General features: G+C 42.2%; 2 protein-coding genes across 4 annotated transcripts; one reads left to right on the top strand and one right to left on the bottom strand.

Annotated features, from left to right (window-relative positions):
* The first annotated feature begins 1,130 nt into the window (after positions 1-1,130).
* PUS3 (pseudouridine synthase 3) lies at positions 1,131-9,585 on the top strand. Of its 2 annotated transcripts, none has more exons than XM_010986478.3 (5): positions 1,131-1,181; positions 7,090-7,507; positions 7,624-8,189; positions 8,745-8,935; positions 9,054-9,585. In XM_010986478.3, exons 2-5 carry the CDS (start codon positions 7,136-7,138, stop codon positions 9,362-9,364), a joined length of 1,440 nt encoding a protein of 479 aa, XP_010984780.1. In that variant the 5' UTR covers positions 1,131-1,181; positions 7,090-7,135; the 3' UTR covers positions 9,365-9,585. The 2 variants fall into 2 exon arrangements, with proteins under 2 accessions (XP_010984780.1, XP_064338270.1); XM_064482200.1 differs by lacking the exon at positions 1,131-1,181 and adding an exon at positions 6,841-6,972.
* Positions 3,039-14,134, bottom strand: HYLS1 (HYLS1 centriolar and ciliogenesis associated). Of its 2 annotated transcripts, XM_031443422.2 has the most exons (3): positions 13,982-14,134; positions 11,294-11,343; positions 3,039-4,372 (listed from the first exon to the last, which is right to left on the bottom strand). In XM_031443422.2, the coding sequence occupies exon 3, from the start codon at positions 4,345-4,347 to the stop codon at positions 3,445-3,447; it is 903 nt and encodes a 300-aa protein (XP_031299282.1). In that variant the 5' UTR covers positions 4,348-4,372; positions 11,294-11,343; positions 13,982-14,134; the 3' UTR covers positions 3,039-3,444. The 2 variants fall into 2 exon arrangements, with proteins under 2 accessions (XP_031299282.1, XP_031299283.1); XM_031443423.2 differs by lacking the exon at positions 11,294-11,343.
* Positions 14,135-15,041: the final 907 nt, after the last annotated feature.

Here is a 15,041-nt window from a genome sequence, read left to right as displayed (position 1 = left end):
TCTTTGGCCATGCCCCCACCCGCGCCAGGCGTGAGAAACCCGGCCTGAGCGCTATTGTAGTGAACATTCGCCCGCAGCTGACTCTGCTAAGCCAGCAAGAGCATGGGACTCTAAGCGGCAGCAATCTTCCTATTGATACGAGAGTCCAACCTCTCTTCCCCCACCACCCTCTACCCAGACTGTTCTCCTGGTGATGAGGCAGGACCCCTCCACCCCACTTCAAGCTCTCGTGCCCGCGTTCCCCCGAAATTTCCGCCTCTGCACTGCAAGATATCAGAAAGGATAGCGAGATGCATAGGAAGGCGGAGAGTCACAATGGGTGAGGCTCATCGGACAAATGAATTCGAATGCGAAAAATGCCGACAAGGAAACAGAATTGTTCAAGTTCTCACCACTGTCCTTCTTACTAGATACCTGTGATGTTTCCACATACCGGCTTAGTTTAATTTTCATTCTGATTAAGTGCCTCTGCTTAAAGCAATCTGGAGAAAACGGTTTTCCTTTCGATACAATCCCCACCTCCTACCTGCACCTGCAAAATCCGGGATAGATTCCTTGCGCTAATGACTGCTAAATTTGGACAAAGTGACGGATCCTCCCCCCGACCCCTCCCCAGTTTTCTAACTGGAATCTTGAGATTTGGATCAGCATCTCTGGAAAAACGCCCCAAAACCCACTTATGATCTCTCCGTGGTGCTGAAGCAAGGATCCCCATCTCTGTTCTGTCACTCTCAGGCAACTCAATCGTTTGTTTCGAAATTATATACCTTCTCAACCTTTTCATGTGGATTCTAATTGTAAATGTTTTTGACTTTCAATGATAACTCTCTACTAATTTATGTAAGTATAAAATTGGGCCAGGTTCTTAAATCTTAGTTTTCGTATAAGGATAGCAGATATTTGAAAAATTACTTTTCTATTATTTTAGCGCACTAGAATTTATCCTTTCTTTAATTCCTGTCCTACCGCAGGCCCCAGATTCTGCCTTGTTGGAGGCGGACAAATGGTGCCCAGACTAGAAAAATTAGGCAGTTCAGTGTCAAGCCTGCGCTCCCGGCTCTTAGAACTACATTTCCCATAAAGATGGACTACATTTCCCATGAGCCCACAGATGCGCGCGTAGAAGACGGAAAGTGCTAGCTTCCTGTCTTGCGGAAAGCTGCGTGGTCGGCCACCCGAAGGTAAGCGTGGGATTTGGGGGGTGGGTTATTTTCTGGGTTCTACAAAGAGGAACGGACAAGTGGAGAAATATATGGACGTTTCCCTCTTTCCCCCACTCCCTTTTCCCATACCTCGATCTCTCCAGGAAAGCGCTCTTTTGTGTACGGAAGTGGGACTTCGCTTAAATCCCTGTATTTGTGTGTCTGGTGCTTCTTGGAGCTCTTGTTGGAAACGTGCAGAAGTAGGAGCTTCTCTAAGTCGATTCCCTGGGGCTGCGGAGTTAAGACTCTGCTCATAAAACGAAATATTAGCCGAGGTCGGGATCTCAGTAGTATATGGGGTGGGGAAGCGTGGCAGCATTTTTCAAATTGTTCGGGAGATTGCTTTCCAATATTAGTGATCATAGTGGGTGTCTCCTAATCCTTTGGAAATTACCCCTCCTTCCCTCTTTGGTTTAACATAAAGTTATTGTGAGGAACGCTCATTCTGCTCCTTCACTGGTTACTAATACTGTCGAGACTAAAACTTTTTAACTTCAAAAATACATAGAAACTGTAGCATTGTATGATTTAGATGTTTACAGCTAATGCTTAGCGCACGCACTAAGTTCCTCTTTGTGGTAACTTGGTGGCCCCCTTCCAGATGTTACATAGTTGCTTGCGAACCACTGTGCTTCACCCTGAAAAGGGTATACGGCGTGCTAGGGAAAGTACTGTACCGAGTCAGGAAGATGTCTTATTCGCTTTGCTTACCCCTTTGGACTAGTTCTTTGGTTAAATAAGGGCTTGAACTAGATAGAAAATTTTTGATTTGGTAATATTGGACTTTGAGATACATAATAAAGAAGGTAAATCATTGAAGTGTTTTGCTGTATGTTATGTAAAATGTGCCGTGTGGCTTTTAACTTTTTAATCCCACTACCCAGTTAGGTGTTAATCTTCCCTTGTGCCTTGCCTGTGTACATGTAGCATACTGTACAACTTGCAACCTAGCTATTTCACTTAATTTGCGTTTTTCCATTAGGTCCCCATAGATTTTCAATGACAATAATCTATTTACTACTGTTGAGTAGTTTGCGGTTTTTACTTATTTGCAGTGATTGTACCCTACATATTTCTTTGAGCCACTGATTCTTTCCCTGATAAATGCCTAGCAATGGAACTGGGTGAATGAATTACATAGCTTACATATTATGCAGAAAATGTATTTTAGCATATGGTAATGGTCAAGGGCATTGATTTTATGTTTCACAGCTGTTTTTTCCTTGAACAAGCAAACTTTCTGCTATCACTCTTTTGGCTTAAATGCTAAAGCTGACAACCTCCAGAGTTTAGGTGTTCCTCATCGGATTAGAAACATCAATAACAAATAGATCCAGGTTAAGGTGAGAAGAATTAGTGGTTTGGTCTGGACCCAGATAGGCCCAATTCATTTTATTATGTCTGCATTGGTTCCAGCTGTTTGCAGTTTGAAGTTCTGTTGCAGAGTGGGAATGGCCTTCAAATGACAGGCATAATTTCTAAGAAAATCTTACCGGCAAATTATAAAAAGTATGGCATTCTAGAAGTAACAAATGGAGGGCAATATATTATTGAAATGATTCTGAAACAAAACTTGGGTTAGAATCTTCTATGTCATATAGTGCTATTGTCAAGCATTTATTAAAAATCATTTACCAGTTACCTGGATTTACTGTATTCCTTTAGTAATGAAGGCTGTGCTGTTACCTTCCTTTAGGATTGTGTGTAGAGCAGGGTTTTGTTCCTTCCCTTTGGCTCTTATTTAGCTGGTGAGATTATGAAGGGGAGTATGACTGCAAGCAGAATCATAACCTAGGTTTGAGACTATCTTTGGGAAATACTGAAGTAAAAATAAGGTCAAGTTCACAAATTTCCAAAATTCTTTAATGGATAAGCTTACTGCCCAGCAAGTTTAAAAACACCAATAAAAACAGCAATTCACATTGGTCAAAGATTAGAGGGTTATAAAACAGAAATTGTGTTGGCTTTGCTTAATGACGAAACAGAAAGGCCAGGTCTGTTTTTCTCTGGCCTGATTTCTCTTGGAGCTGTTGGATTTGACAGTGGTAGTTCGGAAGTTTAGTTGTATGTGATACCAATATGATGGATACCTAAGAAAGACCAACGATGGGCAAGGTCCTTACTCTATTATGTTCCATAGGCTTTCAGGTGAGTTATTTAAATAAAAGGAGAGATATTAAGAACCAGGTTATCGCAAACAATCCTGTGAAAGGAGAGAGGTTAAAAAAAAAAAAAAAAAGCCCTAAGAAGGAGAAAGAGGGAAGGGAAGCTTCCGGGGCATTACGCCATTTGCAAGATCACAGCGAACACCCCAACGAAGGGCAGATCGCTTTTTCTCGGTTGGTACTAGGTAATTGTTTGGAACATATATGTGCTGAGGCTTGGATTGAGGTTCTGCCCGACAAAGCATCTGCTCTCGGACACCCCAGCGCAATTCCTTCCTAGGATCTTCACCAGGTAACCGCATCGAGTCCCAGTCTCGTTTATATTCAAAATATCGGGCTACCCGGTCTACTTTGCTCCGGTTTCGGCTTAAGTGGTCCAGCCTTGGGAGAATAAAGGACTTGGGTCGGCTGGCAACAATCAGGTCTTGTTCATAAGCTGGAGGGCCCATTTCTTCTCTTTGTAGGTAGCAAAAAAGCTGATCCTGAGACATTCCTTGGTATTCATGTGGGAGATTAAATTTTTGTGAACTATCAGCTGGAGATCCCCTGTCTTCCTGGAACTGCAGATTCATCAGCCTTTGTCGTAAGTCCCAGACATCCATGTCACTTTCTGCACCAGACTCTGATTCACTGATAATCGACTCATCTGTCACTAATACTTCTCCACCTGGTTTCCTACGCAGCACCTTTCTCTTCATCACCGGCTTCCGGAGCCTCTGGGAGCCCTCTGAGACCGTTTCCGAAGGGGCGTTACTTTCTACATGTTGGTAATGCAGTTGGACAGGAAGGGCAGGTCGCTTTCCTGGGGCTACTGAGGCTTTACTGTAGGGATCATACTGGATGGACTGGGCTTCTCTCCTGACGTCTCCCTCACCCTGCTCTGCACAGATCTGGGTAAAAGCTCTAGCAGCTGCTAACATTCGTTCTTCTGGATCCATATTGGCCCATTTTTGCCCATCAGGTCCCACGAGTTCATCCATTCCTTCCCCTACACTGTAGGACCTTCTGCAAGAGAAAACACTGATCAGTTTTCTGATAGTAAATTCCCAGCTCATAACTGTTCATTCCCTTCTTGTGGACTATTTTATCGTGGTCACATGCAGAAAGAATGGCTAAGGCAGTCATAAGTACAACAGTTACATCCATAATGAAATACAGATTAGTACAGGCAGTGTGGGAGCGGTCTGGAGGGGCATTTGCTCAGCTCTAGAGAAGAGGACCTGCTCCCACTGCCACTCTCTTCTTACTCTCTCCCACTTTTACTGCCTGGGAGTCTTGCCACCTAAGTAGCTCCGAGGATAGGTGAGCTCTGGCGTAAGAAAAACTCCAGAGTCTAAAGATGTGGGTGGGGCCCAATACTTAGAGCACATTATGTAACTTGTACTTAAGGGGCACTTTCTGTATCCAGCACTACTTTTTGTGCTTTACATTTATTAATTCATGTAATCCTCACAACTGTGGGATAGGTACTCAGTATCTCCTTTTCACAGATGAGTAACATGAGGCATTAAGAGATTAAATAGCCCAAGGTTATACCAAGGTAGGTGGTGGAGCCGGAATTCAAACTCAGGCAGTCTGGCATCAGAGTCCTTAACCATGAATAGTGATTTAATCCAAAAAACCATCACAAAAGCAGGAATATACATGCACACGCTTCATATGCTTAAGTAATAATGCGTCATTAGTTGCCAAGCTAAATATGTTCATCCCAGTACCCTGTCACTGAACTGACAGCTTTTAGTACCCAAATCAACCAGCCAGACACCCAATGCCAGTTTCCTGACTGGGTCCAGATTAGGTATCTACTGCCCGCTATTTCCTGTGTCCCTACTATTTTTCTTCTTAAACTGAAAAACTAATACACATACATGGTACTTTTAAGCAAGGACTGCCTCCCCCAACACCAAGTTTCACTCTCAAAGGTGGTTTTTTTATAATTTCTCCAGTAACTTTCCATATTCATATGCACATTTTTATACCATAAAGGAGCATATAATACAACTCTTCTGAACCTTAAAGACAGCCTGGTGATCCAGCTGCATCAGCACGTGCAGACTTACCTTCATTTTGTTTAAAGGTGTGTAAAATTCCAATGTATGGATGTACCATAATTTATTCAGTCCGTCCCCAATTTATTTTAGACTTACTCTTTTGCTTTTAAAAAATGTTACAATATTTTGTAAGTTTTTACATACCTGTGCAAACATATGTGTACGTTAAGTTTCTAGTAATGGAACAGGTGGGGCCAAAGGTATGTGTGCACTCCATTCTGACAGCTGCTGCCAAAAGCCCTCTTAAGTTGTACTGAGTGTGTGTGCCAGAGCTCGTCTCTCCTTCCTCTCTTCCGGCTCGTAAATTATCAAACCCTCTCATCTTTGCAGTCAGTTTGGTAAAGAAAATAGTTCCCATATAAATTAGCACTTATGTAAACTGAGTAAATTTGAGCATCTTTTCACACATTTATAAGCTTCTTTGTATGAAATGCTTGTTCTTTTCCACTTACCTCTCAGGTTGCTGGGCTTTTTTCTTACTGATCTTTGTATTAAAACTGATTTATATATTTATGAAATACTCTCCATCATTAAATTTTTCTTCCCAGTTTGTTATTCATTCTTGACTTTTTGCTGGTAGAAACTTACAATTTTAGGTAGTCAAATTTTTTGGTTTTCTGGGTTTCTACAGCACCTTACTTAGAAATGCCTTTCCTACTTCAAGGTTGTAAGAAAGTTATTCCATGTTTTCTTCTAGTACTTTTAACGTTTCACTTTTTACATTTGAACTTTTAATCTATCATAGATATAGAAACTCAAAGGGCAAAAAACTAAATGAGCTACTGAGACTCAAATAACACAGCCTTTGAACAGACGTGGGGATGATATTCTGTAACTAAAGTAACCATCAGGCAAAGATTGTCTAGTTCTGTCCCCAGTTCAAAGACGTAGTATAGTTGTCCTCGGATTATTGAAATATGCCAGGAATTTCAACACTGATTATCGAAATTATATTTTCCAGACTGATTTCTAACTGCTAGAGGTACAGAAATCTTTTGTCAGAACATGCATCAAATCACGATGCTTAATTACCTTCTTTCTGCCATCAAAACTGCTTAAAGTAGGAAAATTTTAACCCGATTCTACTTCCAGTATGAAGTACAATCACTGACAAGTTTCTTTCATCAGGCTAGCTCCACTATACCACACTTAAGATGGAACTGAGTATTAGATGATGTAACATACAAGCCACTGATTTTATGTGAAATGTTGGAAAGCAACAGAAACTCGGAGTAGACATAACAAATGTTCCACATAAACAGATGTTATGATTAGAAAGACTGGGTAAATATGAGAAGTCAAAAGGAAATGTTTTAGGGAAAAAATATCAATAATTTCAGTCCTCAGCCATCTCAGCTCATGAAGAAGAGAAATGAAATCTACAGACATTTTTCCTAAAGTCTGACTACATAAATCTTAACAATGCTAGCTGAATATTGTTTTGATGCTACCTTCCTCTTCCACTGTGAATTCACCAGACAGGATGGAAAAAAATATTTGGATGATTAACCCATAATAATGAAGCTGAATGCTTGATCTTGGTCAGAATCAAAGGTCTGTATCCTTTAGGCATCAAATTAAATCTTAGATACTGTTTGAATATAATGGAATGATACTGACATCACCAAAGCAATCAGCACCAAAACTGTTGTATGTGTTTACTCTTTTCAGGTAGGGTGGACCTCTATGATTCGTTGATTCCTGGGTTTCTCTTATCATGGCGGAAAATGACGCAGACAGAATCCAGACTGAGAAACTCCTAAAAAGAGTACAAGAACTGGAGCAGGAGGTACAAAGACTTAAAAAAGAACAGGCCAACAAGGACTCAAACATTAGAGAAAATTCTTCAGGAGCTGGAAAAGCTAAGCGCGCATTTGATTTCAGTGCTCACGGTCGAAGACACGTAGCCCTAAAGATAGCCTATCTGGGCTGGGGCTATCAGGGCTTTGCCAGCCAGGAAAACACAAACAACACAATTGAAGAGAAACTGTTTGAAGCTCTAACCAAGACTCGACTAGTAGAAAACAGACAGACATCCAACTATCACCGGTGTGGGCGAACAGACAAAGGAGTTAGTGCCTTCGGACAGGTAAGAGCCACTATCGTGCTTCACAAAGCAGGCAATGCCAATATTATTTTGGGTGTACATACTGAGGATTCAAATTATTTGCATCTCTAAAACATTATCTTTCTCTGATTCCACAGGTGATCTCTCTTGACCTTCGTTCTCACTTTCCAAAGGGCAGAGATTCAGAGGACTTTAATTTTAAAGATGAAGTCAATGATGTGGCTAAAGAGATCCGTTATACCCACATCCTCAATCGGGTGCTCCCTCCAGACATCCGTGTCCTGGCCTGGGCTCCCGTAGAGCCCAGCTTCAGTGCTCGGTTCAACTGTCTTGAGCGGACTTACCGCTATTTTTTCCCTCGTGCTGATTTAGACATTGTAACCATGAACTATGCAGCCCAGAAGTATGTTGGCACGCACGATTTTAGGAACTTATGTAAAATGGATGTAGCCAATGGGGTGATTAACTTTCAGAGGTCTATTCTGTCTGCTCAAGTACAGCTAGTGGACCAAAGTCTGGCTGAGGAGAGGTGCCAAGAACCCTTCCAGTTATGTCAGTTTGAAGTGACTGGCCAGGCGTTCCTTTACCACCAAGTCCGCTGTATGATGGCTGTCCTTTTTCTGATTGGCCAAGGAATGGAGCAGCCAGAGGTTATTGATGAACTGCTGAACATAGAGAAGAATCCTCAGAAACCTCAATACAGGTAAGTTAAAAAAAAAACCAAAAAACCCCCCAAAACCCCAAATATAAAATAGCTATTGTCCTTAGTATATTTTAAAATATATTCGAACGTATCTCCTTCTCCCCACCATTCCCTAAATAACTAAGTCTCTGATTCTGCCTTCACGAAGCTTTTACTCTCACTTGTAGAATGTTATGAACTTGCAGCAGGGAGTGGTGTTGTCTGACTTCCTTCTGTCATTGTTCTATCCTCTTAGTAAGAAATAGGCATTTGGACCAGGCCCCTGAAGTAACTTTACAGCATTACGGTGGAGCCAAGTCAGCTCAGTTCTAGGTGGCTTGTTACCGCTGAAACTTACACAATTGTGAATCAAGCCTAACCAGCTGATCCGTGGTTTGTTGCTTTTTTCTCTTTTTTAATTACAAAGTTGTTCAAGGTTAGGGATGGTGTTCTGTTTTCTTAGCTATGAAATACTCGATAAAGTTTTCCTCCTCCTTTTAACCCAGTTAATCCTGTTTTTTAAGAACTGCTGGGTGGTTGCTGTGTATGCTCATACTCTGTTTCTCCTCTCTCTAGTATGGCTGTAGAATTTCCTCTAGTCTTGTTTGACTGTAAGTTTGAAAATATTAAGTGGATCTATGATTGTGAAGTTCAGAAGTTCAATGTTACCCACCTTCAGCAACTATGGGCTAATCATGCTGTGAAAACTCAGATGCTGTTCAGCATGCTGCAAGGACTAGACTCTGTCGCAGTACCCTGCGGGTCAGGTAGGACAGGGAGCCAGAGTCACACAGGGTTATGGGGGAGGCAGATTCATATAAAGTTTGGAGGTGATTCTGCTGTGGTAAAAGTACCCAATATAATGCTTGACTGTATATATTATAGGACCAAAGATGGATGGAGTGATAGAGTGGAGAAGTGTTAAGCCCTCTGTCATCAAGCAGACCAGTGCCTTTGTAGAAGGCGTGAAAATGCGCACATATAAACCCCTAATGGATCGTCCTAAATGCCAAGGATTAGAATCCCGGATCGAGCATTTTGTACGGAGGGGACGCATCGAGCATCCACATTTATTCCATGAGGAAGAAACAAAAGCCAAAAGGGACTGTAGTGACACACTAGAGGAAGAAAATACTATTTTGGAGAAACCAACAAAGAGAGTATGTGTTGAAACAGAAATTGAAAGCATCACCTAACCACAGGAATCTCACCAAGATCTAGAAGGCAACAAAAGAACATTAGGCTCTATTAAAGAAGTTCTTGCTTGAACAAGAAAGAGTTTGAACATTCTTTCATTCTTGTCCCAAAAAATTGAGATGGAAGAAGCAAAAAGCAACTGTAAAATGGACGTATATTTACACACACCTGGGAGCCTGTTCCTTGTGCTCAAACTCATTAAAGCCGGGTCCTGCAAGTATCCGATGTGTTGTGCTGTCCTTTTAAAAGCAGATGAGATATTTACTACTCATCTGAATTCTCATAAAGAGCTTTGCCCAAGTATCAAAACTTAAAAACATAAAACCTAGTCCGTTATATATTTGACACACTGATTTAGTGCCAAGCAAGTTAATTCCTGAAGGCGACCTACGTGGGTAAGGCCCAGCATCTCACAGCTTATCTAGTGCTGTGTGAGCCGCAAAGGGGCTCCAACATTTTACACAGGCAGAAAACATTCTTAGCTCGTGGGCATTATAAACACAGGCCATGCAGTTTACCAACCCCTGGTCTAGTGGTTCAAGGAAAGTTCTTTTAAAGAGGAGATACCCAAGCTTAACCTTGCAGAACAAGTGGGAATCAATTAAGGTGGAGATGAAGCAGCAGAGCTTTAACCGTGTCCAAGGCAGAGGATGCAGTCTGCACAGTGTTAAAAGATTACAGCATCCGCATTCGGGTAATTGTAAATACAACAGTATGGTCTCAGAGTGGCATCAGCATAGTTTAGAAAAGTAAGTAAGGGTCATGTTTCCTCAAAGAGCTTAGATTTTATCTGGATAGGCCACTAAAAAATAAATTAAAAGCCAGAACTGTGCAGCAAAAATACTGCTTTGGGTACACTGTGCATTGTAAGAGGGCAGGTCAGTGGGACCAATTAGGAGACTGTTGGAGCAATCAAGGAAGCTGATGGTAACAGCCTAGGCTAGATTTGCAGCAGGGTAATGGGGAGAAGTAGGTGAACCTGAGATTAAGAAAAGAGAAGCACCAGGACTGTGGGAGGGAATGCAAGGTGCAGATCGGGGGCCTTTCAGGATAACTCCTATGTTTCAGGTTTGTGGCACATTCTTCAGACTCACACTAGGACAGGAAAATGAGGCGGGGCTTTGCTTGTTCTCAAGGTTGATAAGTAACCTTCAAGTGCTACTTACAAACACATTTATTCGAAAGAGTTTCAAGTTCTCTTAAATAACACATTATCCTTTATAGCAATTAAAATAACAAATATCAAAGTAAATGAACTCAGACTTTCTGCCTCGATAACAATTTTCACTGCTGCAGACTGCACTGTTTATCCACATCTATAAGTACGTTACATGATCCAAAGTTTTATTTACCAACCAACAATTAGTTTGTTCCTACCTATATTCAAAACTCCATGTATACAAATATGGTTTATATCTTAAAGCTGCTAGCTAAAATATAATTAATGTATGGGCCAATTAGAAACAATACTAACATAGAAATAGTACACTTAATGCTCAGTGGATGGGCCACAGAAAGACTTCACTGAAAGAGTTCCAAGTTTAGAAAATAAAATAGTATCAGTGAAGTGATCTTGTAGTTTTGAAGAACAGGAAGACATAATAGCTTTTATATTCTAGCAGAGTAGGAACCAGAAAAGATCCCCTTTTAGAGACAGGAAAATAGTTGTATAAAGTAAAAGATTTGTTTCTAAACAGCCAATTATATGATCCAGATCTTCTGGAGTTTGAACCATGTCATCAGTTTTGGGGACCTGATCTGCCTGCATTTCATAATGCCCTGAATGTTCTTAAAATGACTGCTTTCTTCTTTAACTTGGATGTAAAGAAACTTTTGTTTTTAGCATAATCATTGAACATAGCAAAATATCCCCACTTAGAACATATACGGACAAACCAAAGCACTTAATTTTTTTTCCGACTTCCTACCTTATTTCAATGTACCTTCACTGGCATTAATTTTCGAGTCAAAGAAAAACCTAGAAAAGAACAGAGTTAGGGAATCACTTGTGTTTAAAAAATCAACTCTAAAGAAATGATAATGGGACAAAAAGCACTAAAAAGCCATGCGGAGGACATGCTATAGAGGCAAAAGGGTTTACAGGATCAGGGTCCTAGATCTTAAGTGAAGTCCTTTGAAGGTTAACAAGATTATACTACCAAGTCTAGAAAAGTAAGGATTCAGTGACATGTTTGGTAGTTACCATAGAAAAATTCAGGACAATCATCACAGATGAAGCAAATTAGAAGTTCCCAAATGTAACTTTGCAAAATTACTTCATTTATCTGTATTGTATAATATATTATCTAAATTCCAAAGTTAAACCTATAGTAGGGACTAAATGAATGTGAGAAATAAAGTAGGGCTTAGCTCTTACTTTCCTCATCAGAAAAGTGGAAGGAATTATTTCAATAGGTTGTGAAGTTTCAATTATATATATATAAAATACGTTACATCTATAATGTATATAACATGTAATATTTCAATGCTCATATAGTACAAAACTACCTACTAAAAAGATAAATACAGAACAGAGGAAAGTAGGCACAGAAATGGAACTGGATTCTGTCTGGGCTGGGAGGATTTCCAACACTAAAGCCCAAAGAAATGTTTTTTCTGGCATGTGTGCTATGCTATACAGTGATTAACATGTTTTCTTTGCGGTTAAATTACTGCACACTCATTTTTTTCCCCTCAAATGTATGAAGGTAGGTGTTTGCAAATAATAAAATGTAAAATTTAGTAAGGTCCACAAAGTAACTGTCAGTTCTCTCTCTTCCTTTTTAATATAAAGACCTGAAAATATTTTCTCTTTACTTAGGCGAAAATTTTCACACAGAAGCTAGAATAGCTAATATTTTGTAGATAAATACAGATATCGATCAAAATACCCAACAGTATCTTCTCTTAAAAGAATCTTAAACGATTCAGTGTCCCACTTTCTAGCTAGTTGCCAGTGAGAGGACTAAGGGTGGAAGGGGAGGACTTTAAACTGGAATAGAGATAAGATTCTAAACTTTGCTGGGAGGCTACTGCAGAATTAGAACAAATTCCTCTACCTCTAGGAAAGTAAGCATGCAGTTTCAAGAACCACAATATTAGAACAAATGAAAATAAAACAGCCTAAAAAAGACAACCACAATCCAAAGAAATAAACTGGGGGAAATACTTGTTACAGGTTCAAAATCACTAATTCAAATTCCTCTTAGAAAGCTATTAAAAGGTACACAAAATAAGATAAAAACAGATGATCTATCAAAGATATAACGACTAATAAACATAGAAAAGACGTTTCATCTCATTAATTATGCAAATAAAAACATTAAGATATCCTTTTAAGAGTGGTAAGATTTTTCACTACCCAGTGCTGGTGGGAGTGTGGAGAACTAAGCACTCTTATACTGTATGTGTTTGGGGTGGGGACAACAATTTTTCTGGAGGGCACTATGGCATTATGAATCAGAATTTTAAACTATACCATAATTTCTAAGCCATAATCCATTTCCAAGGAATTATTCTAAGGAGATAAGCTGGACGTGAAATGCAAACAAGTAACTACTATCATGCTGTTTTATGATAATGAAACGCTTTATGATAATGAAAAAATTGGAAAAACCAATGTCCAGCATTAGGGAATATGTTAAATAATATATGGTATAGTACTGCCATAGCAAGAAAGACCATACATCCATTAAAAATTACAATGCGCATCTACATTTGACACGGACACTTATTCCTGAAATATTAGGGCCTCAAAGGCATAACCTGCTTTTTAAATACGCTTTGTTATATTCAAAATATACAATCATATAAAAACAAAAATATTTTATAACATGTAAATATATATTCATAATGACTATATCTGAAGTAAACCCCAATATGAACTTATTCTTGATCTGTGGCTGATGGAATCCCCAGTATTTTCCTTTTTTATATGTGCTTAACAGTGCTTGGGTTTATTTCTCAAAAGGATGAAACTGTAATTTTTGCAACCGGAATAAGGTGTTTGTTGCTTTTTTTTTTTTTTTTCCATATTAGGGTAGGACTACAGGGTTCTTCAGTTTTACACCCTACTCTAACTCGTTAGGGAAAGCTTCTTGCACAGTTACATCCAGAAGATCACAAAAGGTGTACCTAACCCGAGGGTGGGAAGACTTTTCCCTCTTCACTACAACAACAAAGATTAGAGTCTGCACCATCTGGCCCGGGCGTGGTTACCGTCGCGGATGCTCCAGGCCTCGGGGGAAGCCGGCTCCCTCGCGGGCACCGGTCCCCGCAGCCCCCAGGCCCCTCGCCCGGTCCACCTCGCTGAGTGACGACCACCGGGGTCCTCGCCTCTGCAGCCATCGGGCAGGCAGAGGACGCGCCCCCAGGCAGTAGGCGCACATTGTGACCTCCAGGGGCCCGGGCGCGCACGGCGCCGCTCACACCTGCCTCGGGAGGCGGCGCACCCGGCACGTCCGGCGCGTCGAGGCTTAGAAAGCCCAGGGGAAGGGGAACCTGGGGAGGGAAACTTGAACTCTGTGCCACTCAGAACCCGACCGCTCCGCAGCGGCGGGAGGCTGGCCGGCCCTCGGGGGCCCGTGCACCACCAATCCCCGCCGGTGCCCGCTTACCGGCCCCGCCGAGCCTCGCCGGCCGCACCGAGTCCCGCCGCCCGGCTAGCGCAGCACCGCAGACTTCGGTTAGCGTCCCGCAGCTCGCGCAAGCGCACGGCCCGCAAAAACGTCCCGGTTGCCGTTAACCGCCCAGCCGACAAGGTTTAAACCCGGGGCGAGCGGCCCCGCCCTCCTCCTTCCTATTGGCCCAGAGGGAGAACGTCCTCCATGTCTACATCCTGATTGGTACGTGTTTTCTCTTGGCCCTCCCCCACAGGCGGGAGGAAGCCCGGGACTTAGGGCGTGGATTTGGGGAGGTCCGCACCCCGCCGGGCTCGAGCGTGACACCCGGAACCGTTGTGGCGTCGCCTTCAGGCGTCTCGGAAGCGGGGGGAGGACCTCCAAGCCTCGGTTAACAGCAAAGTAGCCGGGTTTGGGGAGAGGCGGTCTTCCGTCCACCTCGCGAGAGCCGTCTCCGCCGTTGCCTGTTCCGCGCGGCCGCGGAGTCGGAGGCGTCGGGAAGGGAGGTGGGTTGGAGCCCCGGATCCCTCATCTTCCCGCCTGACAGTCCATCGGGGGTCCGATAAGCGCAGGTTCCGGGCGAAGCCCCGGACGCGCATCCGCGCATTGAGTCCTTCCCGTGGTTCACGAGGTTCTTGCCAACGTGGCTCTAACGGCTCCGGCCCATCCGACTTCCTTGCTGGAAGGAGCTCTCGCTTGCGGTTTTCCTCCGGAATGCTCCCGTCTACGCCCTTCACATAATCTTACCCTTACAATTGTTTTGTTTTGTTTACGTACCTGCGGGGAAAGGTGTAGTGCTTTGGGAATTGCTGAGGGTTAAGACCTAGAAAAGAGACAGTCGAAATCTTCACAACTCAATATCCTAGTCATGCCCTGCCCCTTAACCAAACAGCTTGTCCCCCAAGTCCTGAACGTTCTTGTACCCCGCCTCACACAAACAGGCAGGTGCTGGTTGACAAATTTACACTATCTGTTAAATTCAAGGTTCAATGACAGGGAGAAAAGAATGTCTAACCTTTTCCTCCAAAGTTAATGCTACCTCCTACTCTTACCCTTG

This window comes from Camelus dromedarius, chromosome 34, assembly GCF_036321535.1.
Source record: "Camelus dromedarius isolate mCamDro1 chromosome 34, mCamDro1.pat, whole genome shotgun sequence".
Classification (NCBI taxonomy): domain Eukaryota; kingdom Metazoa; phylum Chordata; class Mammalia; order Artiodactyla; family Camelidae; genus Camelus; species Camelus dromedarius.
This window is presented reverse-complemented; position numbering and strand designations above follow the sequence as displayed.

Bases quoted from the DNA above. Each gene is read 5' to 3' on its own strand.
- HYLS1 (XM_031443422.2), bottom strand. From the start codon at position 4,347: ATGGATGAACTCGTGGGACCTGATGGGCAAAAATGGGCCAATATGGAT.
- PUS3 (XM_010986478.3), top strand. From the start codon at position 7,136: ATGGCGGAAAATGACGCAGACAGAATCCAGACTGAGAAACTCCTAAAA. The intron at 8,190-8,744 runs GTAAGTTAAAAA...TCCTCTCTCTAG, and splicing joins CCTCAGAAACCTCAATACAG to TATGGCTGTAGAATTTCCTC. The intron at 8,936-9,053 runs GTAGGACAGGGA...TATATATTATAG, and splicing joins CGCAGTACCCTGCGGGTCAG to GACCAAAGATGGATGGAGTG.